The sequence below is a fragment of the Poecilia reticulata genome, linkage group LG7, assembly GCF_000633615.1.
Source record: "Poecilia reticulata strain Guanapo linkage group LG7, Guppy_female_1.0+MT, whole genome shotgun sequence".
In the NCBI taxonomy this organism is placed as follows: Eukaryota; Metazoa; Chordata; class Actinopteri; order Cyprinodontiformes; family Poeciliidae; genus Poecilia; species Poecilia reticulata.
This window is the reverse complement of record NC_024337.1, coordinates 28,831,713-28,857,527: the sequence shown is the minus strand read 5'-3', so window position 1 is coordinate 28,857,527 and position 25,815 is coordinate 28,831,713. Positions and strand designations below refer to the sequence as shown.

General features: G+C 38.7%; 1 protein-coding gene across 3 annotated transcripts in view; it reads right to left on the bottom strand.

Annotated features, from left to right (window-relative positions):
- Positions 1–25,815, bottom strand: part of LOC103467993 (kazrin) — a 166,770-nt gene extending 140,955 nt beyond the window's left edge. The window contains exons 1-2 of one of the 3 annotated variants that reach the window (XM_017305778.1): positions 25,286–25,815; positions 6,350–6,507 (exon numbers count right to left, since the gene is read on the bottom strand). In XM_017305778.1, coding sequence (XP_017161267.1) covers positions 6,350–6,507; positions 25,286–25,361 — 234 coding nt within the window. In that variant the 5' untranslated portion in view covers positions 25,362–25,815. The remainder of the gene's footprint in view (positions 1–6,349; positions 6,508–25,285) is intronic. The other 2 variants (XM_008414774.2, XM_017305779.1) reach the window with 2 other exon arrangements.

Sequence of the window (25,815 nt, the reverse complement as noted above, 5' to 3'; positions counted from 1 at the left end):
ATTTGTCGAGATTTGTTGTGAAACAGCATAAACTGCGACTACTAATTTAATTTAGTTAAAACAGAACATTTGTGAAGTATATTAGAGACAAACTACTTTGTGGCAGTGATTCCTAACAAAACTAATTATGACAAATTTGGTCATGAAGTGGATTTAAAATACTTAGAGTTGATTAAAGTGCTGCGCTAAACAACAATGATGACGAACAAATGAAACTAAGCATTAAATGTCTCCCATCCAGACATATTTCACCAGTCCTGACACCAATAATAGCATAATAAAATGCAAAATGTCATGCAAATCTGTAAAAACAACAATAATTCTATGCAATTAAAACAAGTCCATTGTGAGGTTGTGAACTCTCACTGAAAATCTCCCTAAAAAGGAAGAAATGAGTGCTGCCTAGAGCTATGACTGCCACTCAGCAATGCTGATCATTATTTTATAGCTGCTTGATCTTTTCAATATTTGCTTAGCAGAGCAGTTTTTGTAGAGTGAAGGGAAACTTGCAGGAAAGGTTGAGAACTTGGATCGAGGAAAGTTCTGATTAGCGTACTTACAGATTCCTCCTTTGAATTCATGAGGGGTGAATTCATGTTGGGACAAAAAAAAAACATTTTAAAATACAGATTAAGTTTTTTTTTTAGAGGAGTACTATTATAAACATCAGAATAGTATAATTCTTTATTGTCAGATGTTCAAAGATGAATCTAATAGAAATATAGTCATTTCTACCTCAGTTTACTGTAAACCTGATTTGTGTGGTTTTCTTCCCATCATACAGATCCACATGCAGTAAAATTACAAATGTTTTACAGCATGAAAACTAATATATTTATCACTTTCTGCTCTTATGAATCTTCCTACTGATGTATTGTGGGAAAAAAGTTAAATACTTCTATATTTTACAGGACAGAGTTCCTGACATTTCATTACCTAGCGCCGTTTAATCACGGTGGAGTGTCATTGAATAGCAACGGTCCTCTGCGCGCTTCCTGCCCCCAGCAAAACCCTCGAGCAGCTTGCTCACATGTGACAGCTGTGTTCATTTGCAGTCGAACATCTATATTTGCTCGTTTTAAAACACTAGTTCAGATGGTCTGGGCAGTTTCTCTTTATGTAATGATTACAGAGTGACTGTTTTCCTCAGCAGTTGAGTTAATGTGCTTTTTTTTTTTGCTAAGAGACTAGAGACACAGTTGTTGATATTTTTTCTTTCTTTCTGGATCAGTTTATTGAATGTCTGGCCATACTGGGTCTGGGCACTGGTGACATGAAATAGGTCCACTAATGTAACAGGCTGCATTTCTACTTTTTAATGTTGAACACACACAGTCTCCAATAGGAACGTTTGTTTCCGATCCCTGCTATCAGATTGGGTTACTGCATTTACTACAACATCTTTCTACCAAATCCTGTTGTATGAACGTCTTCTTTCATTTTAAGACCTTTTGTATTTTTTGTGTGCAAACTGACTGCATTTCTCATCGTACTTGACCAATACGTACAAGTAATGGTTTTATTTTTTGCATACGTTTTCTTCAACCATCATCTGTGTGAAAGACTCATGTTTGTCGTCCTTAAGTTTCAGTGAATCCGGTTCAGACAGCACGCTGTGTCCAAATATTAGCACCAACTGCAAAATGACAGAATGTATCCATGTAATTTGACTGATACATAATTAAATGTCTTTTTAGAAGATTTATTGTGTATAATACCCAAGGAGCAATAAGTCATTTTTGTTTTTTTCCTACTGAGCCAGTATAACTCCCATATTAGTCTCTCCTTCTTCACTCCTCAGGCAAGATTCAGAAACATGCATCTGTAATGAAATGCCTTCAATTTATGCCTTACAAGATAAGCTGTCATTTTCAATCTACTCAACACAGAAGTCCACCGTCTACAGGAGCACCGTCATGCATCTTACGACAATTCAATTCTACTGGTACCTGCTCCGTCTAAAACGAAAGGAAAAAAAAATGGTTCAAACCTGACACTGTGAACTCATCCTAGATATGTTGTCAGTGCATGAGACGTCCGCAGACGTTTCTTGAGTGCAGCATCTTGGACGACAGCAGCATTAAGAATGACAAGGGTCTGACCTTGTCTATGTAAATACTGTCACTATGAATAATATTTTCTGAAATCTGACAATTACGACTTTGAGAAAAGAGTACAAGAAGCAGATATGTACAAATAAACGACTTCCTTAGTGCAGCCTCTGTTTAGAAACATTTTTAAAGCCCAAAAAAATTCACTAACACTTTGCTATTGTTTGAGCTAATTGTAGGATCTTTAAAACCCTGACCTTTAAGGACAGTGAAACATAAGCGTTGACTCCTTTCAGTTGTAGCTGAAAGACAGAAGAAAAGCTCCTTTTGAACCAAATTACCAAATTTCACCCTCATTTGTCACACTTTAGGATTGAACCAGGCGACAATGATAATGCGTGTTTGCTTCTGTGCCTCGCCGGTGATTGGACGAGAGGCTTTTAATACAGGTCTACGAAGTCAGAGAACAGGCTGAGAGGGCAGATGGAACCCGGGTGATGTATTATGCATGGGCAAAAGAAACGTGCTCCGATGGGCCATCTGAGGCCACAGGAGGAGAGAGAGCCAGACTGACCCAGCCAGACCCGTCACACATTTACCCCCCCCCCACCCTCCCATCGCCTCCCACCCTCCACCCAGTGAGACTGCTGCCTCCTCTTTGTGCTCCTCCACGACCCACGGCACAAATCCAGAGCTATTGGCTAATAAACGAGTAAGTCAGACATTAGTGTAGAAATATTTAATCTCATCTCTCATCTCATGTACTTAATTTCAAATGCCTTTAACTGCTTCAATTTGTCAAACTGCAACCAAAATCCTCAACAAATTGAAGTGGTAGTCTTGTGGGTTATGTCGCTACCAGCACTGCACGTCTAAAGAAGCTATGTAAACATCAGTTTCAAAAGTCCTGAATCAGATTTTCAACTGGATTTTGTTTGGTTTATGGAGTCTTAGGATAATGTTCTATACAGATCTTGGCAGAGGAATATAACTGTAACCATGTCACTAAGAAATGTCATTTTAACATGTCACAGCATTCTGATATTGATCCTCTAAGAATGGTCAAGCTAAGAAAATCAATTTGCAGTACGTTCAATATATATATATATATATAAAAAAAAAAAACAGCATCACAGCAACCGTTTTTTTTCTCCTTGGAAAATTTCCTTCCAAGCAGCATTGATCATCTGTTGCAATTGTTCTCAAGGCTAATATTTTTGGTAAATGAATATCTGCCAGACACAAATACACGTCTTATTTGTTTTACTGTTTTTGTTTTTTTTTCCTCTGCGCTGACAGCCGTGTCTGCAGCTCTCCACTCATGATTAAAGTGAAGTGGAGGTTGCAGGGGGTCAGACAGATCTTATTTATCTCCGTCTCTTCTTAGTCGCTCTCAAAGTCACCTTTAAACGGCCTCCTAACTGCGTTTGCACACCCCCTATGCCCAAACCGTACCCTTCTCCCCCTCCTCAGAGGAACCCCGCTCCCCCCCGCCCGCGATGACTGACAGCTCAACTAATGCAGTCGCAGCTGAGTACAGCATGGGGAAGAGAATTAGAGGGAGGGTCGGTAGAAAATGCTCAGCAGCCCATCTCCTCCCAGCTTGACTGCAGGATACACACCAGATGGGCCTTCGGTGTGGATGGAGGATCCACGTGAAGCAGCTCTGCAGTGAGCCACGGCCAGACGGGCAATAGCAGTAAATAAACTCCAGTGGCGTGTCAGGAGGTTTCAGTTCGAGATGGAGAGTTTTGATTCAAGACTTTGAATGTGTTTTAATTACGCAGTTTGGTCAGTGGGGTACCTTCTGATTCTGGACCTCAGTGAGGGGGAGCATAGAAGTTAGGAACTCCAGTTATGAAGACTATTAAAAACAAAAATTAAAGGTGTAGAGCTAAATGGCTTCGTTACACCAAATTGACATTTTAATGCGACGTTCCTGCATCAGAAAAAAAAGGAGGAAAATCTAAGCTCTGAACGTAATTGTTTCATCAAGACTCGTCAATGAATTTGTGCTTTATGCTAACATTACTGTAAAGCTTGTAAATGGCCAGCTAATTGAATCTGTGCCATAATTAAAGGAGAGCTAAATTCATAATAATCAATATGAATCGTCCGTCCATCGTCTATATGCACTTAACCGTACAGAGCGTCAGTGGGGCTGGTAGCTACATTTAGAGGTCATTGAGCTGGATACACACTGGACGGGTCACTAGTCCATCACAGGGAAACACAGAGACCCACAGGACACAAAACCATTCACACACACACACTCTCTCTCTCTCTCCCACCTAAAAGCAATTTAAGAAACCAATTAACCTATTATGAATCATTATAAATCATTTAGTTTTATCTCAGTCCTGTTGCCGTTATTCGTGTATTTTTTCTTTATACACTATCGACACAGCCTCCGTAGAAGAGGCTGGGCACTGCGAACTACACAGCCTTTTAATTGTTTCGTCATCGAGACACCAGCTGCTTAATATTCCGTGGAGCCGTTTGATTTGAGGAAACCAAAAGGGCATGAATGCCAATTGATACTGGCTGATGACACATTACCTGCACGAGAAGAATGATGCTCAGAGGAGAAAGATTGCAGGCGGAATACCTGAGAGAGAGTAAATTAACAGCCACCGTGCCTACCCGTCTTTTGGAGGAAGAATGAAAGAGTGACACTGATAAGGTGAAAATAGGAAGGAGCACTCAGGGTCACCAGCAGTCACTCAGTAGTCTCTGCATGCCTCGTCTTCAGGCCTGCAGTTGATTTTCAATTGACTTTGAGACCAAAGCTGTTTTGTAACGTTCAACAATAATTTTTTTTTTTTAAATAGCAGGTCAACAAAGTTTATATGACTTCCAATGTCGCCATTGTGCAGCAGATAAGAAAACAAATTCATGCGTATTTAAAGGAAAACAACTCAGTCACACATCTGCCACTTACATCTGATGAATCCTCCCTCCACTAATTTAATAATCTCTCAGGAATCTGGAGTTTCATGTCCTCCTTTTTAGCCGCCCTTCCTAACAAAGGTTATATAAACTAATCAGCCACAACAAGCATGAAACATGAGGAGAAAACCGAGGAAAAGACAACAGCATCACCCCATTTCATTCTTTCACACTGTAATTGCGATTCAGCTAATTGACTTATCAGCGGAAAGCAGCCGCACAAAATTGCAGAAACACTTCCTGCTCTCCTTCAGCTTCTCACCTGGGCAAATTAATGCATCCGAAAATTAATTTTTCTGAGCTGACGGGACATGACGGGAGTTTCAATTAAAAGTTGCCATCCGCGGTGGTCGGGAGATCACAACAAAACTGACAGCTGCAGGAGTTGCTAAAAGAGTGGCGCATGTAGCAGAACTGTCGCTGCCAAAAATAATACATTGGCAAACTGGAGGAAGTGCAAGTTTCATCTCATTACAGTCAACATTTTCATTTAATTTGACACTCTGACATAAAGGCTTTATAAACATAATTGCATACCTTCAGAAAGAGTTTGCACTGATGCAAAATGAAGCAATGTGATGTGCTCATACAAAACTAAATTTACAATTTAACACAAACTAATCTTTTTGTCTCCATGATTTTACACATTTGAACGTCCTGTAGACTTTTGTTCTTTAAAACCGACACTATCCAACTAATTTTAACAGGAAATTGGCTTAAATTTAATCCAATGAAGCCCTTGTGAGAATATGGAGGGTGTGAAGTGCCTCATTTGCATTTAAAGAAACCCCATCATAATCAGATTCAAACATCAGACATTAACTGAGTGAAAGGCAAACCTGCATGAAAACTAGTCAGAGACTTATTAACTATCCAGAATGACAGCAGCTCTAAGTATATGACCAACTAAAAGAATAGATCATATCAAAGCACAGCCATGAAACCACTTGATAATCTATTGCATAACCTGCTACTATAGCTACTGACCAAATTGAAATAATTTTAATATGTGTTGATCTAAACCTGACTGGATGCCTCACTTTTGTGATTTTTACTTACAAAATAAATCTAGATCTATATATCATTTTCCCCTTTGCAGCAATGCACTACTTTGTATCAGCCATAACAAGCATTGCTGATAATCTTCCATTAAAGATGGAAGATTAAAGATCTTCCATCTTTAATCCCAATCATTTACAATTAAGCTTGAGGTTACAAGAAGACAAAATGCAAAAAAGGAGAGATTTATTTTCTATAGATTTGGATTTTGGAGTCAAAAAATCTGCCAATTACTTTTACCACCTGCCTCCTTTTTTTAATACTAGAAAAATAAAAACTTAAATTTGTACCTGAGCGTCGACGAGGAGGTGCCGCATCAGGTTCATGGACTTCTGCAGCGTCTCCTTCTCCGGAGGAGAGTAGGTCTGCTCCTCCGGCTCCAGGGGTTTGGGCCTGGTCACCATAAAGCTTGCAATCTGGTCATTCAGACTGTTCAGCGACTGCACAGCTACAGGGAGACACAGACATAAAAGTCACATAAACTGCCTTTACGTTTGTTTATTTTTTCTTTATTACGGTTTTTGTTTCTAATCCAGGGAGGTTTACGAGCACCACGATGCGAAAGAAAAAAAGAAGAAAACATAACTGTGTCTTTCTTGCTTGTATTTCTGTAAATGTATTGTGAACATCTTATGGCACAGAAACAGCGACAGCAAACTAGTTTTCTGCTGTCACCGACTTTCTCCGGCGACATGATCTCTGGTTCAGAATGTTCCACTTCAGCCTGAGAGCCATCCTGTTTTTGTTTTCCTGTTCTCTCCCGTGTGTCCCTGGCAAACCTCTCCTTCCAGGTTTCCTCTCCTTCATTAAAAACTCACCACCCTTACTGTACTTCCTGCCCCTCTCTCTCTCTCCCTCTCATACACACACTTCCTAAACACACTTCCCATTTACCACCGAGTGACCTCTGGTCTGCGAAGGGTCACGGCAAATATTTCTGGTGGAAATTCAGGATAGATGAAGGCGTGGAGGAACGGGTGATTTCCATATCTTTGCTGGGGTTTAGCAAACATCTTTTGCATTTTACATGAGTTGCTACGCTAACCCCTGAAGTGTCATTATCCATCATCCCACTTCTTTCCAGCATTTAAATTATTCTAAAGTTATAGCCATGTCAGTCAGAAAGGAGGTTTAAGGATTGGCCATCTGTCCAGAGGTGATTTTATGCAAACTTTGAGCCATTAAATCTATTATGTCTCGCTAAAAAAAAATCCTCTGCTGGCACATTTCTGCCAAATAACGAAATGCAACCTGCCTAATCCCAGTGAGTAGGATGATTTGAGGCCAAGCAGCTGGATAAGGTATTTTCAGGATGCAAATGTAAAGCCTCTTTCAGACAAACGCCCATGCATAGAGAAAGGAAGAGGAAGAGAGAGATGGAGAGAGAGAAAGAGAGAGAGACAGAGAGAGAGACAGAGAGAGAGACGCGTTAGATTAATGTGTTGCGCAACAACAAAATTCTATCACCGCTACGGCTGACATTTCCAAGCAAACAAGCTCCGAGGAGGAAATTTGACAAGTTGGGATTGAAGGCAGCGCAGATAAGAAGGAAACGAAGGACCAGAAGAGGAAGCCCATGTCCCTCCCCGAGGTGAGAGTCGGGCAGAAGTCAGAGTAATGAATATGTGAGCAGGGGCGTTTGTCGCCTGAATTTCAAGACACTTTAGTCGGCCGGCCTGAATGTCTGATAAATCTCTTTAGTCGTAAAAGATGGACCGTAGAACGTGCACGAGTGGGAGTTTCAGCCTCAGCCTCAGCTTCATTTCATTTTTATTTAATTTGGGCTGATTAAAAGGCAAAATGCCACATATTCCGTTTTTATGGAATATTAGCATTAATTCACCAATTCATAACAACAGAATGTGTGTGGATCCGGTTTCAGTCGGGATTTGAGGGGTGCAATTCTCACTGCACAATCACAGTGCCCTCTACTTGGCAAGACTGGAAATCAAAGAACATCTCACTGAAATGTTGAATGCAAAGAAAAATGACATTGAGAGCCTGCAACATTTCAACCACTTCGCTGCAAAGAAAAACAGTTCTTAATCAGTTCCCCTCCCCTTGTGACAGTCGGCTTGGAGAATGCTGCATATTAGGTTCACCTACACAGTCCACTTCATCTTAAAACTAATCACTGCACCGACTTGTCTACAGCAAATTACAAACAAAAAGAAAGCGATAAATGGCAAGCTCCTTCTCAAAAATAATATGTCTTGTTCTAATGTTAGTCTGAAACATTAGAACAGAAGGAATACATGATAAAGGTGACATTGCAAGAAAACATGTCAAATGGTCAAGATAAAAAAAGAAAAACGAGAGGCTTAAATGGATTATATGGCAGTCATAACATTTTACAGCTTGTAATTTAGTTTATCCAAATATAAAACAATTAGGCAAGAAAATGTCTTTAGGTGGGCCTCAACTTTATTTCCTTTTTATTTAGTGACACGTTAGACAAAATGAAAATAAAAAACATTCATTAAAGTAGCTAACTTTAGCCATAAGTAGTTAAATGGGCAAGCATAAATCAGCATTTCTTGATGTATGTTTTACATTTATTTACAGCACTTTGGAAATCTGCATCAAATCATGTGACCTAAAACGTAAAGACAATAAAATTGTTGAAATGCGATTCTGAAAATCAGATTTTCTTCATTCAGTTCACTGAGGATAACATGAAAGCAATTTCAACAGGATACACAACACTAACGCAAAGCACATAATATCGATCAAATTAAAATCTATGGTCATTGATCACAAAAAGCTGCATTATGTGCCAAAATCAATACCACTATTTTGTTTAAATGAACCATAACCCCTGAAATGCTGACCTTTACCCTACATATTGATTATCCAACACCGATTGCCTTTCTGGTAATCACTAAACCTCTGAAGCAACAAGTTACAACTGTATGATCTAAAAGCATAAGTTAATTGACAAAGTATTAATCCACTGAATGCAGCAAATCAGTATTATAGGGTGTACAACAAAAACTATTGGGAATCTTTGCACAAATGTGCTAATGGACATCGAAATTTCTTGTAATCTAATTGAATTATTTTTAAAATTAAGTAGTCAGCACTGCAACTAGGTTACTCTTTAAACGAGTACAGATAACTTATTTGGTTAACTGTGACAACACTGGTGACTAGAGATCCAAAAGATGTCACCGCCTTCAACAAGAATGGAAAATACTACAAACTATAGAGGGTGTCATTCTGCATCTTCATGTAAAGCCTAAAATAGATTTCACCTGCAGCTTGCCTTCAGCAAATATGAAACTAATGACAGAGAGCCAGAGGTATAGGCTGAAAGGTCTGTACAAAAAAAAGAGAATATCTATAAAGTTGAAATTTGAACTTCATGTCATTTATTTGACTTGAATATTTTGAACACAAACGTGAATGCACCCAATTACAACAAAGAACTGAGGGCCGAGTGCCAATATGTTCTCATTTCATTACACCAAACAGAAGAAGGTGCACAACCAATAAGAGTTGAGATAAAAACAAACAAAAAAAAATAAAAAATTTGGAGGAATTCGTACTTTGTTTTTGCAGATGATGTCATCGTTTATATCGGTTCAGGTGTGCACTGCCAAAAGTGAACCTGCTGCCTTAGGACGTAGAGTTTATAGTCATTCAATTGTGCGTTTAAAAAAATCTTACAAAAAATAAATCTGGCTAACCGATCACCTCAGTTTGTTTGGTCAACATATCAAAACAAAACTGAATACTTATATGCAAAATGTTTTATTTCTGAAGGGTTATTCACCATTTTCTACTAAAAAATATTTTGAAGTAAAGCAGCTTTAATAGTCTTGATAGACTTTTTTTACATCATTGTATTCAACAGCCGCTGCTATTGTGAAAGCCAATACCTTTCACAATAGTTTTACTTTTTTTTTTTCCCCCCACCATACATAAGCTGCAAAATTCAAACAGGATCTGTAGAATAATGTCTACAGAAGAAACGCATAATAAACATCGCAAGAAACATTTCAAGAGGTCGAGAAAAAATAAAAACGACAGACTTTAAAAGATTATATTTTGTGGCAATCATAACATTTCAGTTTTAGGTTTTTGACTCCAAACAGTTCCTGAGGAAAAGCCATTACCAGTGCTATCCAATACTGCCCCCTATTGGCAAAAGTCAAGATAAAACAGTGAATAACATGCTCTTACATCATTTTGTCGCACCAGAAGATGAATGAAAAAACAAAATGAAAAAAAAAAATGGAAATCTTTGATCAGAAAATGATGTTTTGGCTCCCTGACAATTTATTGCAATAAATTTTAATAAGATACATGTATAGATTTGTTCTTCACATTTGTAGGACTGCAAGTTTCTTGGTGGATGACATGCATAATTATGAAAATCTGGTCTCTATAACAACGTGAAACCTCTAAAAACACAATCAGTGAAATAAAATTTGAATGTTTATGTGTAATATAAAATCAGAAGGGCAGTCTTCCAATTAAAAGCAGTTCATTATGATTGTAGTTATTAGCAAGGACAACAGTTGACATAATAATTACAAATATATCTACCATGTTCATAATTTTTACTAAAGTAACAAAAAAAAAAAACTTACATGTTTGTTTTTGAAGGAATGCCAATTATTCCTTCATGACAAATTGATAAGGCACAATATGTCACAGGAGAGATTTTAGCTTTCACGATTAAATAACACGTTATCTTTCTACAGCGGATACGTGCTGACACATTATGCAGCCGCAAATCCACGTAACGCCACCCTGCCGCCGATACCCACACAAAATTTTCACGGTGGGGATGAAGACAGAGAGATGGTGCAGGCGGAGAGAAAGCACACATCACTAGCTTGGTGGAACTGAACCCCCCGGGGGCCCGGCAGCTGTGAATCGGCGAGCAGAACCCTCATCTCCACAGAGCTCATTAAACCCCACTAATCGTATCTGTTACTGCTGTACGGGGTGGAATAAAAGCAAAGCAGCAGATATGGGATGTGCTTTTCCTGGAGGTGTAGGGCTGTGCACTTCAAAACGCTAGGTGGGTGTGTGTGCGCGCGCGCGTGTTTACATGTGGGTGTATTTATGTGTGTGAGTGTATGTTTGATAGAGAAATCTGGCAGTGGTTCACTTTTTTTTTTCTTCCCCCTCCCCAACCAAATTTTTTTTCCCCTCCAGCACAAAACGCATCCTCCCTCGAATCCCCCCCACCCCCCATTTTCTCTGTTCAGATTTCCATGAGGTTTCTTCATCTTTCTGTCCTCGTTCTCGTGTTTTCTGTGCTCTGCTTGAAACGACGTTCTCAGCTGGTTGAATGGATTACACTGGCTCTATTTCACTCTCCATGTCAGCAAGAGAGATAACAGAGCAGAATAATCAGAAACAGAATCTGATTCAAAAGGCATAGGCAAGAAAAACACCAAACAAATTATTTTTTTTGTGTTCGTCGTGTAAGATCATCTTCTGGTAATCTGGCCTCGTAAACAAACATAAGGCTCTGTCGAGTTGAAAGAAAAAATAAAAAAAAAATCATCACGTCTGCTGCTTTGAAGGCTCTGATTGTTTTTGATTTTGGTCGCAGCCGACACAAAGCCTTACTTGCCGAAACAGGAAGACTTTGAGTACACACACATCCTGACGCAAAACCTAAGAGTGAATAAACCGAGTTATGTGAACTGCGTGTATTTGAAAAGCCTCTTCATAGTGAGAGTGGGTGGTCTGAGCGTGTGCCTCTTCAAAACCCATCACTGAAGTAAAAAAAAAAAAAAAAAAAAAACTGCTTTTGCTGCTTCTTTTCACTGTCAAAGTTTGGATCTAGGACAGGCATCTAGAGGCACATCTTTGCCTGCACTCATTTCAAAAAGAGACGTTCATGTGTTTGTTATCGTTGATCCCTAGGTGTGGATCCCATAAGTTAAACATTGGAAACGCTATGACAGGTTTACTCAGCGGTGCAGCCTTGTTTCCCTACATGGAGAAGCTGATTTGTTTTCCCCAATCTTATTTCTAAAGTAGAATACAAATTGAACTGCATGCATCATCACATTGTAGAAGATTTTTAAAAACGTGAAACAAATAAAATACTATTTTTTTCATCGTTTTCTTTTAACGCCAATAAGTAATTTTAAAAAATACCCTCTACAACAGGAAGCACTTCCATATACGGATGATGGTGTAGTTTCCACCCTCCTGAACTTCTTACGGTGCAGACAGAATAAATTGTTAGACAAATAAAAGATGTTTTTAAAACTAATCTCTTCCCTGCATGTGGGGTTGCCTTTTTTTTTTTTGCAACACAGAATTAAGGATGGATTTCTGCTTCAAAACTCATCGTTCCAGGAAACATGACTGAGCTTTGTTAAAGTATAATCTCTTCATCTACAAATTGTCTCCATTGGAAATAAGATTATACTAGACTAGAAATCTTGGATTTAAGGAAAGAAACCTCTCAAAAGCCGAGGAAAAAGGATAACACAATATATGCTGGGTGGTATTCAGTTGTGGAAGGCTTAAAATTAGTTACTTTTTAGTAATTTTTGATTGTTTCAAAAAGTTTTTCTGGTGCCGGCTGAAACTTAGGGGAGATTATTCCTTCACAGCCGAAACCCTGGAATGATCTGTCTGTGCAAATTAGGAAAGCTACTGCAGAGGAGACTTTTAAATCCCAGTTGAAAACCCATTTTAATTCATTGCCTTTTAAGTCTGTGGTTAAATTGACATTGCGTGAATTATTGTTTTCGATAGTGTTTTTTTGTGCTTTGTAATTATTCTGTGGCTACTGAGTTATATCCATGCTGCACCGCACTTTGGTCAGCCATGTTTTGCTATAAAGGCATGGCAGCTAATTGCTAGGGATATGAATCAAAGATGTAAAAATCACTTGGTGCCAGTTTCGCTCTTCCAAGCCACTGAAAGGAGACACTGTAAAATGTCCATATAACTATGCTTTATAAACTATTTGAGCAAGAGGATTTGCCATTACAACTTTTGACTTGGGTGGGTGTTGATGCATTGATGTCTGAGTTTTGCAATTCAAATGTAACATATTTTGCAGATTTACTTGTGCATACCATTTTTCCTTTCACATTGATCTTAATTGTATACTTGAAAAATAAGTAATTGCCTGCACCTGAATCGAAAAAAAAGTTTTTAAAATGTTGTTCAAAGTTTAAGAAAACCTTCTATTTTATGCTTTAAAAAAAACACTGGCAAATGTTAAAGTGATGCTATTAATTCATGTGAACAAGAGGGCAGAGTCTGATTAACACCTGACAAGACAATTCTCTCTTACATTTAGCTGATGTCGCCTCGAGGTTGGAAGCTGCTGTCACAAGACATATACAAAAGAAAATCATCTGCCAGGGTGAGGAGTAAAAGTTTACACTGATTGGTTGGTTTCATCTGACTTTAATTTGGGCTGTTATTAAACTGCAAAATGCAAGTCCTTTTAAAAATGTTAAAACTTCAAGAAACACAGCATAGTCCAACTGTGTTTTTATTTTTATGTCTCAGGAAATCTAACAAAATGTGCACACCGCGGCCAAATCTACACATCTCCATGCCATCCATCAGCCCATTATTTTTACGTTTCGGATACACTTTGGTAGACATGTGAGTCGAGTATGTTTTGCTGGTCTTGCTCAGGAGACAAATCTCAGCCAGTGGTGCTGAAAGAAAACACTGGTTACATGACTTGGTGCATATTGCTACAGCCTTTTCTGATTTTTTCCCCCCCTTCTTTAAATTCTGTTTATGTTTCAAGTGTTGGTACAGTTGGAGCTTCCTGCCTGCTTGCTCTGCTGGGGGATTAGGTGCAGATCCCACCCAGATTGGCTCTTCCTGTTCAGAGTCTCATCCTCCACATTATTAACTGGATCATCAGCAGTCGGTTCGGCCAATCCCAGAAGAGGCCTCCTTATTAAAATGCTGACTTCCAAACAGCTGTGTTTGTGAGCAGATTGCATCTTCGTTGGGTGTTTTGAAAACTTTTGACTTGGCTGCTGTATTGTCAATCTTTATTTGAGCTAAGAGACTTTGCTTGCTGCCTGGTTAGCTTTGAAATTACCTGCATTTTAGTTCAAGCTTCTTGTTTAGGTTTTGTTTGAACTCTATTTTCAAGAGCTGGTGCATTGTTTGTAACCTGGTTGACATTTCAGAGCAGTTTAAAAAAAAAAGTCTGAAGGCAAAGTAATTTTAATTACTACATTTTTATCTAGTGTCAATTAATTACAATGTTGCCAGCATAATGAATGAGATATTTCCTCTTGTATTATCCACATATTGAAGGGTTCATAAATTTCCACACATAAAGCAAAACAGAATTGGTCAGAAATTTAACAACCAATCTAACCAGCCATAATGGCATAAAATCAGGAGCCAGATTCATACCTTCTTATTGATGTGCAGATGTAATTATTGATATATTTTAATGCTTTTTTTTTAACTGCTCATATTTACATATTTTTTCCATCCAATTTAAAGGCTGCTCGTTAGCTTTACTCCAGCTCCAGAGAGCCCAAACTGAGGCAGCACCTCTTAAATGCCTGACATCGTAATTACTTCATAAAAATTTTATTTACAGTATACGGTAGCCTGAAGCAGCCGAGAATCTTCAGGATTTTTTTTTTCTTTTTTTAATCACAATACTCTAACTGCAGCTCTCCCATAACCGAACCATAGTAAATGGATACTCTAATTATGTATTTTTGAAGTCTGGTTTTGAAGTGTTTACAGACATTAGTTGGAAAGTTAATATCCAATACCTTAGTAGATGTTTTTGATGCCAAAATAACTCCATCCATACTCCAACATAAACCTAACCACCCATTAGCATTAGATTCCCTTTTAATCAGTGTAGTGCATTGTGGGTAACAATGATCTTACATATGAAACACTAACTGCAGCAACTCTGTGGCTCCACCACATAACATGGCAGCATTTAGTCATGGTGAAAATAATTAAATGAAGTTCCAAGCATTGGAATAGAAAAAAAGGGGGTTTCAAGTCATTTTTAAGTAATGGTTGCTACTGGTTGTTCTGAATGTTTCAGAAACTACGAGTTTGATGGGACTTTACAATCATCCCTCGAGTTTACAAAGAACGCTCCAAGCAAAAGTTGTTTGGACAAAAAAAAAAAAAATCCCGAAGTCAAAAGTCAGGACAATCACCATGCTCATACCAGATGATAAAGAGGGAACAGAAGCTCAAATAACCACTTGTTACAATCGAAGTATGCAGAACACACAATATGTGAAAATGGACCAGAGTAAGAGCAGACTGGTGTGCTCAGTGGCAAATTTCACTTTGAGAATTTAAAAGGAAAACTGAAGCTCAGAAAGCACAAGAAATAAATGTTAATTATACTTTAAGGTTTTGAAGAAAGAACCCTGAAGATCTTCATAAATTTCCCCTGCAGGAGATATTCACAAAGATTTATTAGACTTCAGATCTGTATTGCAGTCATAAGGGGACATCAGAACAAAGAAAAAAAAATGCAAATAGTCCTCTTCAGAACTCTGGTACACTTTGAAACATAAACAGCAGTAGAATTATAGTGTAAATTTGAGGATATAATGCAGTAACTGAATATTTCTCACAAAAATGAAATTAAAGTGACTACATCCTGTCTTGGCATGTATTCCCTGGTCCGATATGTTTCTAAATCAAAAGGACAAGATCTGAAGATTTCAATTTGCCACCTAGGTAGTCAAATAATTAGCAAAAATAAACAGAAAGTAGGTCATGCTGTCAGTTTCACTTCCATTTGAATCTGTCAGAAAGTATATCTTCATTAGCATAGACAGCATTTGCAGAGTGATGCATGTAATATTTTTATTAGACAATCGTTGCAGTGTTTCAGTAGCAGTTGCTGTTGCTGTAGCAGCACACAGCCGATAAACTAATAATTATAATCAGTGAAGTGTAGCAATATAAAGCAATTTCACAAAATGGGTCTTCATAAAGATGAAGCAATCAGTACTCAAAGTCTAATAACTTACAGTCCAATAAACTTCAAACAGTCGAGTACAATTCTGTCAAAGATGATATTCAATATCTTCAAATTAACTATGACTGACAGCCCTGAAACTGTAATGTGCCCAGAGCACCTTTGGCTAGCTTAGCAATCACATAAGGGTTGCAAACAGTCACACATAAGATGCCCACCACTGGAAGAAAAACATTGCATTAAGTAGTTATTAAGGATGTAATCAATGGCTGGAAAAAGACCAATATTTGAGGTAGAAATTTCTGTGCTATAAGCAACGAGGGGAATTAATTTTCATTAAAGATGGCCGACATCAGGAAAAGAAAAACAACATTACAGCATTTCTGTGACAAGACAATGAAGAACACTGGCTTAGTGCGGTTTGTGTTGTGAAACAGCTAAATGTATATCGAGCAAACTTCAGTTAGCTGAAGTCAAATTAATTATGACGAAATAATACCATTTGGAAATTCTTCTGATAAAATGGTGTCCTCAGCCTTATAGATGAATCTTACCAACCAGGTTAATGAACAGCTTTATTACTTTATGCGAGGCTTCAGTCAGCTTTGTGTGACTTTTTGGCCTGCTGTGCTGTGCCAACATAACGCCTCAGCTGGAGTGAGATAACTCCCTGAGGCAGTGAGACCTCTAAGATAATTACAGCAGAAGGTGTTGAGCTTCTACAGAAAAATAAACATTCCACTAAACTTTACGACAGCATTTGCTGGAAGATTCCTACTGACATTATATAATGATTAATCCATGTTTAATGCATTATTTGATAAATATACATTATGTTATATAGTTGCAAGTATAATGGCTGAAAGACCTACGCAATTTTCTCAATAAATCAAATAACCTGTGGGGATTTGTAGGATTTTGGTGCCACTGTACAAAGCTCTCCACCTCGTGTTCCAGATACCACTGTTGGGGTGATTGCTTTACTTCAAACTCTTTATACTTTGCCTTGTAATCGTGTGTGTGTGTACAGATTTAAAGACTAACTCTTTATCACTCCTCGTCGATCCCTCGTCTCGCAGAGGGAAGCTCAGCAGAGCTGGATCATCTGGAATGTAGAGCAAAGGCGCCTGAAGTGAGGATTTGAAGGAAAAGGACGAGGATTGACGTGACTGGCAGAGGAATTGTGAAACTCCTGTAGCATCATTCACCTGCTGTTGAAGATTAATGGAGCTAAACAAGAAGCCCTTGCAATTTAACTACAGAAACTGATGAAACACCATGAAGGCCAGTGGTGATGTTTGGTGCTTGACTCTGAATTACTAATCAGACAGACTGGAGGTTTTACGTTCTTTTTGATACAAAAAAAAAAAGAAGATGGAAAGCTCTCTGTTGCACCCTTTACTTTTGGACTACAACTTTTAAAAGAATTGCATACAAATATGCAAGTTAACAAGCTTTAACTTGTAAAAAATTTTCCATAGACACGCCAGTAATGTCTGACGTGAAGGGTGACTTCAAGGAGAACAGCTTAAAAGGTTAAAGAAAACAGGCATAACATGTATGTTTGAACAAATTCTCAGTACATGCCCCAGCAGATGTGACTCCCTGCCTGCTAGTTAACATCTAGTCCTGGCAGTTTGTGGTCTGCTGCTGCGCAACACCACAGGCCGACAGAATAATCAGAAGAGACCAACAGAGAGCCGGCGAGTTTTGTACACAAGGCGGCCACTGATGTCAACAGAAATCAAGCCACGATGTCGTATGGCGTTTTGATGGAAGGACCTTCTTTTCTTACAGCAGGAATGCAGATCACGATGCTGGAAGTTTCTCCAACGTATGCCCTGTATTTAAAATACTCATTTATTGAATTTAAAGCAGTTCTCACCATAAATACAGTTACTTGACTTCCTTAATCAACAAAACTAAAAGATGCAATATTTCATACCAACGTCCCCAGAAATCTGTGAAGGGTTGCCTTCCGCAGACTTTTGGGCAATTCACTATAACACCGTAACAAACATTAATATTCAGCTTCCCCTCTGTATCCTCATTCCTGCAGGGCTGGCTTTTAAAAGTAGGATGGACTTCAAAAACAAAATGGAGCCTCACTTCTAAGGCCTTAATGAAATTTAAACTGTGCTTCAAACATCAAAAAAGCTGAAATCTGTGAATTGAATCGGATATCAGTCACTTCAAAGCAGCACCGACACTAACGAATCTCATAAAATGCGGTTTGTCTGTTTTATTTCGCCCACAGATATGCAATCTCAAAACTCACACTCATTAGCTCTTCTGGAAGCAGAACATCGCTGAGCCATACAGATGTTTGCTTAGGTCAAAGGATAAATCCAATACAAAACTCAGAGGAAATTACTATTACGTGGTTACAGGAAGGTCCAACATTGCAGTTATTCTTTGACAAGTTTCCCCCTCGTTGCCATCTTTAATTTAACATATTGATATCTGTTATTAATTCAAGTAATTCAATGACTAATGTCTATGCTTTTATTTTGAAGTGGTTCCTTTTATTGGAAGGAGGTTTGTTCAGTTTATTTCTTCTTGCCGTTCAGTTGATCCGTTTGCCGTTTACTGTTGAGACTGGTGCCGCAGTCATTGACGATGTAAGTTGTGGTGTTAGTCATGTGTCATGAATGGATGGATGTTGGTTGTCACTTCTGACAACTTGTAACTTCTTGGTTACAAGTGTGTGTTCTATAGTTTTTGAATTTCTGTTTTGCTCTCAATGGTTGTGATTTAGTGTTGAAACTATCTTTGTATTTGACTGTTGGTCTTGAGATTTGGGCAGTTGGAAATGGATCAATTCCTCTGCTATTCTGCATCATTCAAATTTAAACAGTGCTTTAGAAAGGGAATTAATGCTGATATTTAAGGTTTGTTTGCTCACGGATGTCAATTTTAAATGGTAATTTGAATCTGTTGTATTATTGTATTTTCAGAAACTGCTTCAATTTATTTGCACCGTCCTGTCAGTAATTCTTTAGTAAACCATTTAAACACCATGATGACCAGCGTGCTTTCTGACCGAAGCCCTATAGTGATCAGTTAAGAAAATCCAGCAACAGAGGTCAAAATCCTCAACAATATCATTACATTGTTTTCGTTGCAAGACATTTCCAGCCTATTGCTTTGTGTTTGTTCAGTTACCCTGTCATGTCTAATGCATTTGAGTCCAGATTAAACTTTTCTGTGATCATTATTATCTTGTAAACTACAACGAGATTTAGATTGTGGTCCAACACCAAAAGGTTTTGCTCCTTGCCGTCATGTCGTGCAATGCAAAAACACAGCTAGGGCGAAACCTTTTATGGCTGCAGACTGAGGCACCCGTCTACGCTGGATGGGCTGCACTGAAACAAATTTCATTGTGCATTTGTACGACGACAATAAAGGCAGATTCTGATTCCTTAAGTAATTCCAAAGAACACACACCCCTAACAGGTACTAATTACAGTACAGACTTAATATTCTCCAATTATCTTTCACTACAGGCCAAACGGTTAGATGCATTTTCACATTTCTGTAGACTAGAATATCTTACTTGAGAATCAGTAAGAGCTCCACAGACATTAATATACATTTACTGCATCATCAGACTTTGTTTTCAATATTTTGCACCATTTCCTCAGTTTACCTTTGATTACATATTCATGTAGCCAGACGACTGCTGAATAAATGTCAAGTAAAAAAACAAACAAAACAAAACAAAACAAAACTAGTGTCATGTTTTAGAGTTTAGTGGATTTGCAGGAGCTTAAACCTCAGTGTAAGTACAAAATCAGCTGACATATTGCAAATATGTTGCACTGATGTTAAGGCTACCAGAGTTAAAGAACAAAATCTAGGCTATAAAAAAATAATTACAGTATAAAGCAATTCTGATAACTGACTGCATAACTTTTGAAATTTGCCGTTATTGAAAGCTATAGCAATTAAACTGCATTATTTTGTAGTTTAGCTACAGTAGTCATAATGCACAAAGTCTGTCTAGTTATGGATGTAGACTGAAAAATAAAATAGCCAAGATAAGATTTTGCTGTTAAATACTGATGCAGACTTCATTGATGGTTGTAGAAGCTGCACGTTGAAAAACTGCAGATGAGTGCATGAAAAGTTATATCTGCACAGCAAGGTAGGCTAAGCTGCAATTATAGCAAAGAAATTTCTACACCTGCAACATCACATCTCCACACTGTCAAACATCTCTTTTATGGCCTCCGTCGTCCCGAAGATAAAATCTGTAAGCTTATTTCCTGCCTCACTGAACCCAGCCTCCCGCCAATGCTCCCTCCTGGGAGGAGGCATTGAGACAGAAATCTCCATAACAATTTTAAACACGTGTAATTTGTATTCAGAATGACCCCCGTGTGTGACAGGCTGAGCAAACATCCAAACCTTATATTAGAAAAACAGCTCGGTGGGAGATAGAAACGGGATGAGGCATAAGAGGGGCTGCCCGCCCGACTCCTCGGTCGGGTTTCCTTTCGCAGCTTGCTCATTCATCTGAAGGTTAATAGAAACTCGAGTTGTCCAATTCTAAGATCTTAAAGGGAAAGGGTGACACGTTAAATTCTCAGACCGTGCCAGGTGCGCCATAGAAATGAACTTCAGGGACTTTTTTTTTTTTTTCTGTCAGAGGATGACAATAAAAGTAGCTTTCCTCACACATTCTTGGCAAACATCCTGATACAAACGTTTGCAAGACTTCAAGGTTTTTAACTATGGCTGGTTGGACGCAACGAGCAGCTTTCTAATTCGTCGGATTTTGATTGGATTAAATTTCTGATACAAGTGCAATGTTTTTTTTTTCTTCTTCTTTACCTCATGTGAAGATAACTCAGCCAACTGGTGCAGATGGATGATCTGCATTCATCCTTGTCTAACTTGTCAATCAGAGGCTTAGACAAAATGCATGTCTGAGGATGTTGCCTAACTATTTTACTGCTTTCTAATCAACTAAGCTGACTCCAAACATGGAGAAAAAGATTTATTTATTTATGATTATTTTGCAATGTTTCACCAAGTCAAAAGTCTCCTAACCATGAAAGTAATCACTAAAACTGTCATTTTTGGAAATTAATCAAGTATTATAATCTCAAAGTTAAAGATTCTTAGTCGTGTGAATCATCATGTTTTCTCACAAAACTGAATTTGTCTAAATAATATGCAAAATGTGAGTTTAATGCACATCAGTTTTTAAGTAAGATGGGTGAGAAAAAAAAATAGTTATCACAATCAACTGATTCCATTGAAAACTTACCCCTTGGGGAAAAAAAATTAAAATAACTAAAAATGTGAATCATATAAATAGAAAAAGCGATAACGGGAACCAGATTGAGTATGCAGTCCAACAGCAAAGTTTCTGCAACGTGACTTCTTCCACATGATTAGCAACACCAGCAGCGTGAAGCTAATCTCTAACTACAGGAAAGCCCACCGGGTAAGGAGGTGTGAGGAATCTGAGCGAGTTTGCTGGAACCATAACATAAGTGGCAGAAGGAGAGGAATTAATCACTTCAAAGAAGACCAAAATATGTCCAACACCTGCAGTGGTCATGCATTAAAACTTCAAATCTTGCTCACCCCTTCCTGAGCGCCGGTTCACCAGCAGCTTGCTAAGCTATCGAGAGGACATTTGAGGAAACAGAGTTTATGTCTTTTAAACAAAACTTGTATTATTAGTTCCTCCGATTTTTGAATCTGAGAATGTTTATAAGAGAATGCACCAATTTTAAATTATCAAAGATGTATGAGTATGAGAAGCTTCTTGTACAGTTAAACATGATCATCCACACTCCCCAACTAAGAAAGCTTTCTTCAGGTGAGATCAATAATTCTTTCATTTGATTATATTGTGTACTTTTGGGTTTCTATCATGTCGAAATGTAAAAAGATTTTGGGCCAAAATTTACTGATATTTATCGTTTTATCCATCTCAACAAAAATATCTAAAAAAATTAAAAAATAAAAGGAAATGCAATTAAACTCTTTGAATCAACTTTAGTGTCAAAGAAATGGTAATTTTTCAGGAGCCAAAACTTGTTCAACTACAGGCAGGACTTGTTTCATATTCCCAGTTTATCTGCTTCTGTGTCCTTTGAGCCAAAGCATTATGACAAGTTATTTTAGAATATGGAAAGACAAAAATAATTGAAAGCAATTTATGTAATTGTTTCCACCAGCTTCACACAACCAAAACACAAAGATACAGAAACGGAAAAGCACCGCGAGGGAAAGATAATTAGTAACCGACATTAATCGCATTACATGCCGATTTATTTTCAAGCTAAAAGAAGGTTAATGTCTAAAATTTGGGCCAACAGATGAAGTAAGCCATGAAAAAAAAAGCCAGGCATTGAGATTCTTTTCAATTGCAGAAACGGGGTTCCTCTTTAATTAGCTTTTAAAATGACATGTTGACGGTTTTCTTTGAAGACCGAATCTCTGTTATTTCTACAACATTACGACAAATTTAGACCAAGTCGTTGCTGTAAGAAAACATTCTTCTCCTGCCCTGAATCGACTTCGCAAAAATATACAAGCGGCATTGGGGAAATTAACTTTAATTGAGCTCTTCAACTGCTTTGGAGCCAGCAAAGGTAATGCTCCTCCAACAAGCAGGAGCTGCTGAGGGATTTCTGATGGCGCATCACAACGCTGAACGCGGAATAAATCACACCACCGGTGGGGAGTTGGAGAATTGAAGCCGGATTACGCACCTGGCTCTGCCACGTGAATAAGGTTTTATGAGAAAGGGAAAATTTAGTCAAGAGTTTGTTCTGCCAGGAGACCACCAGAAGGACGTTAATATTCAGGTCTTCAGGCGTATGCAACACTCGTTAAATGAATTTTCTCCCCGCGGCTCAAAGAGGACTTTGCATCTGGGTGAGGGGCTTCAGATTCAATCATGGGTGACAGCCAAAGCCATCTAGAAAAAAATAAATAAAAAAAACCTCCCCCTAATAATTGCTCTTCTAACTTTTAATGTTGTGGCTCAGCACTGTTGTGGATTAGTCTCTCAACAACTGTGTTACACCATAAAAAGCTGCTAAAAATAGAATAAAACATCCATCTCTTATTCAAACACTTTGCAGCTCACTCACTTTTTTTTTTTTGCCCCTCTTCTCACCGCTCTCCTTCCTCTCCCCTCCCCGTCTCACACATCCCAAAAAAATAAAAAAATAAAATCGCAGCCGTGCCGCAGAAGCTTCAAAGAGCATAGATAAGTTGGGGTAGCGCAGGAGCGACTGTAATTCAGCACAACACATACAATGGTAATGCCAGTTTCATGAAGCAGAGAGTGGCGTTTCAGTTTAAATCCTCCTCACTCTGTGAAGATGCTCCAGAGCATGAATGTTTAAGTCCCTGCAAACTTTGGTTGTAATATTTGAAAGCGTGCGCACTCCGTTAAGTTCTGTGAAAATAAACGCTTTTGAAAAATTGTGCACATGGTGTTTTGTGCTTGATGCAAAACCCAATATTTTGCCTCATAATATATATTATTTTATTTTAAGTGATCAAGTAAAACAGAAACAGTAAAGCAAAGACATGCGATCAACGCCTGATGTTCAATTTTCTTTTCCATTTACGGCGGTGTGAAAGGCCAAATGAAGGCCTGCGTTTTCCTGCAACCTAAACGTCAACCTGAAATAAGGTCGTTAAATATTGATGAGAGCGTTAAGAAAAAGCAGTAGGGATTTAGCTCATTTTGACACCGTCTGATAAATAAACTGTAAACGTGTTTCAGTAGGACTAAGAAAAGGGAAAACATTTCCGCACAGCAGCGGATGAACTCGCTGAGTAGACACAAGCTTGTAATCACTTAAATCTGCAGCGAACCTCCAAGAACCACAACATTACTCGGCGTTAGATCAGCTAGGGGTGCATTTTACTGTAGTAAAGTGGCCCCAGGAAACCTTTTTCAAACTTATAATATAAAGAATGATTGAGTCAATTCCTAAAAGCATACAGAGATGGAAGAATATACTCATTACCAGACACCCTGCACTCGCCATCTTCCCTAATCCCTAGCGCCATGATGTTGAGATGGATGCATTTCTTCAGCAGAGACATGAAACTGGTATCAAACCATAGTCCATGGGAAGGTGGAAGAAGCTAAAATCATGGAAACACTGGAAGAAACCTTGTAAAAGAAAGTTGAAGATTTATGCTGGAAACCAAATCTCAACAGCAGCCATGACCAGTCAAACTAAGTCTAAATACAATCAGGAATGTGTGGTGAGAACTGACAAAAACTGCTGTTCACGGTCATGTAATCTGAGAGAAAAGTTGGTAGAGCAATATCCCAAAAGACTTCCAGCTGTAATTGCACCAAAAGGGAGTTCTACAAGGAATTAATTAAGGGGGACTGGATACAAAGAAAAGCAACACTTCTCAAATGTTTAATTGTAAATCTTTTCCTTCACATAAGACAGACATGTGCCACTTTGTGTTCCATCATATAAAATCTCAAGGTGGTTGTAATGTGAAAGAGATCAAAACCTATGAATACTTTTGCACGGTAATATTTTTTAAGTGCTACTGCAGCTTAATCTTAACGTCTGTCAACTACAAAAACACTTCAAACCTCCCCAGCTCCACAAAGTACGAACATTAAGAACACCGTTGATACATTTAGCAGGATTACTCCATGCGGGTGTACTATTGCACTCCGCTATTTAATGTACTGTGTGATTCTTGTTTTTTTTCCCCCTCTTGCTTTTATGTCAGACCTGTGGCTTGTGCAGCCAGGCTGAGATCAAAGGATCACAGACGGAAAGAAAGTGAGCACACCGTCCGCCAGCGCACACATGTTCACACCTGACATCTCTCTCACAGCCTATCAGCGCCAACACATCAACGTGTCACTCTGCGTTACTCTGAAACTGAAGCAGAAAATATTTTTAAAAAACCCGAGCGTGTGAGTAAACCACGTACGGCTGAAGTGGAACTGCGTTCTTTATGATGACAAGATTAAACGTTGGGAGAACTGAGCGATGAATCCATCAAAAGCTTCTAAAAAAAATTTTTTTTAAAAGAGAGAGAGAAGAAAAGATGCTTCTTTTCGCAGAAAGTGGGACAGATTTAACCGTTGCCTCCCTAAATACCTCCGTTGCATAACATTTCCACTTGGTATAATCTACCTTGAACAATAATTAATTAGAAGTGACACCCAGATCACCTAGAAGCCTACTTAGACCATGCATGCAGCAAATCTCAAAACAAACAAAAATGCAGAATATTTGAAAATGTTCGGTGTATCAACACTTACTGGCTTGCATCAGCTGACCCTGGCGCCCAAACACCTGAGAGAAAGGGCTTCGACTGCAGGTGAGCGTCTCCTCCATGGCCGATCCTTCTTCTTCTTTGGAGTGCACCGAAGGTCAGCTTTCCACACCAGAGTAGTCTTCTCTCTCTTTTTTTCTCCCCTCCTTCTCTCCCTTTCTCAGCTGATTTGCCTCCGAAGTCTCTTCACGACCTCTTCCTACGCCTCGCACAGAGAGGATATTTGGCTTCTTCAGTTGCCTCTAAGCTGACTGCAGATCAGCAGCTCGTCTGGTCGCCTCCTATGCCGTTGAGAGTTGTGCGCTCTTCTTTGGCTGACGGGAGATCTGTGCGTTGCGCTCGCTCTCTCAGCCTGCTCATTAAAGCTCCAGTGTGGCGCTGCTTCAGATGGAGAGCACAGCGTGAACAAAGCAAGAGAGGGGAATAGAGCAATGAGAAGGAGAAGCCTGCTGCAGTGAGAAGACAGACTCGTACCCCTCTGATGAAAGTGAGAGCAGTGATCACTGTGTGTGTAGA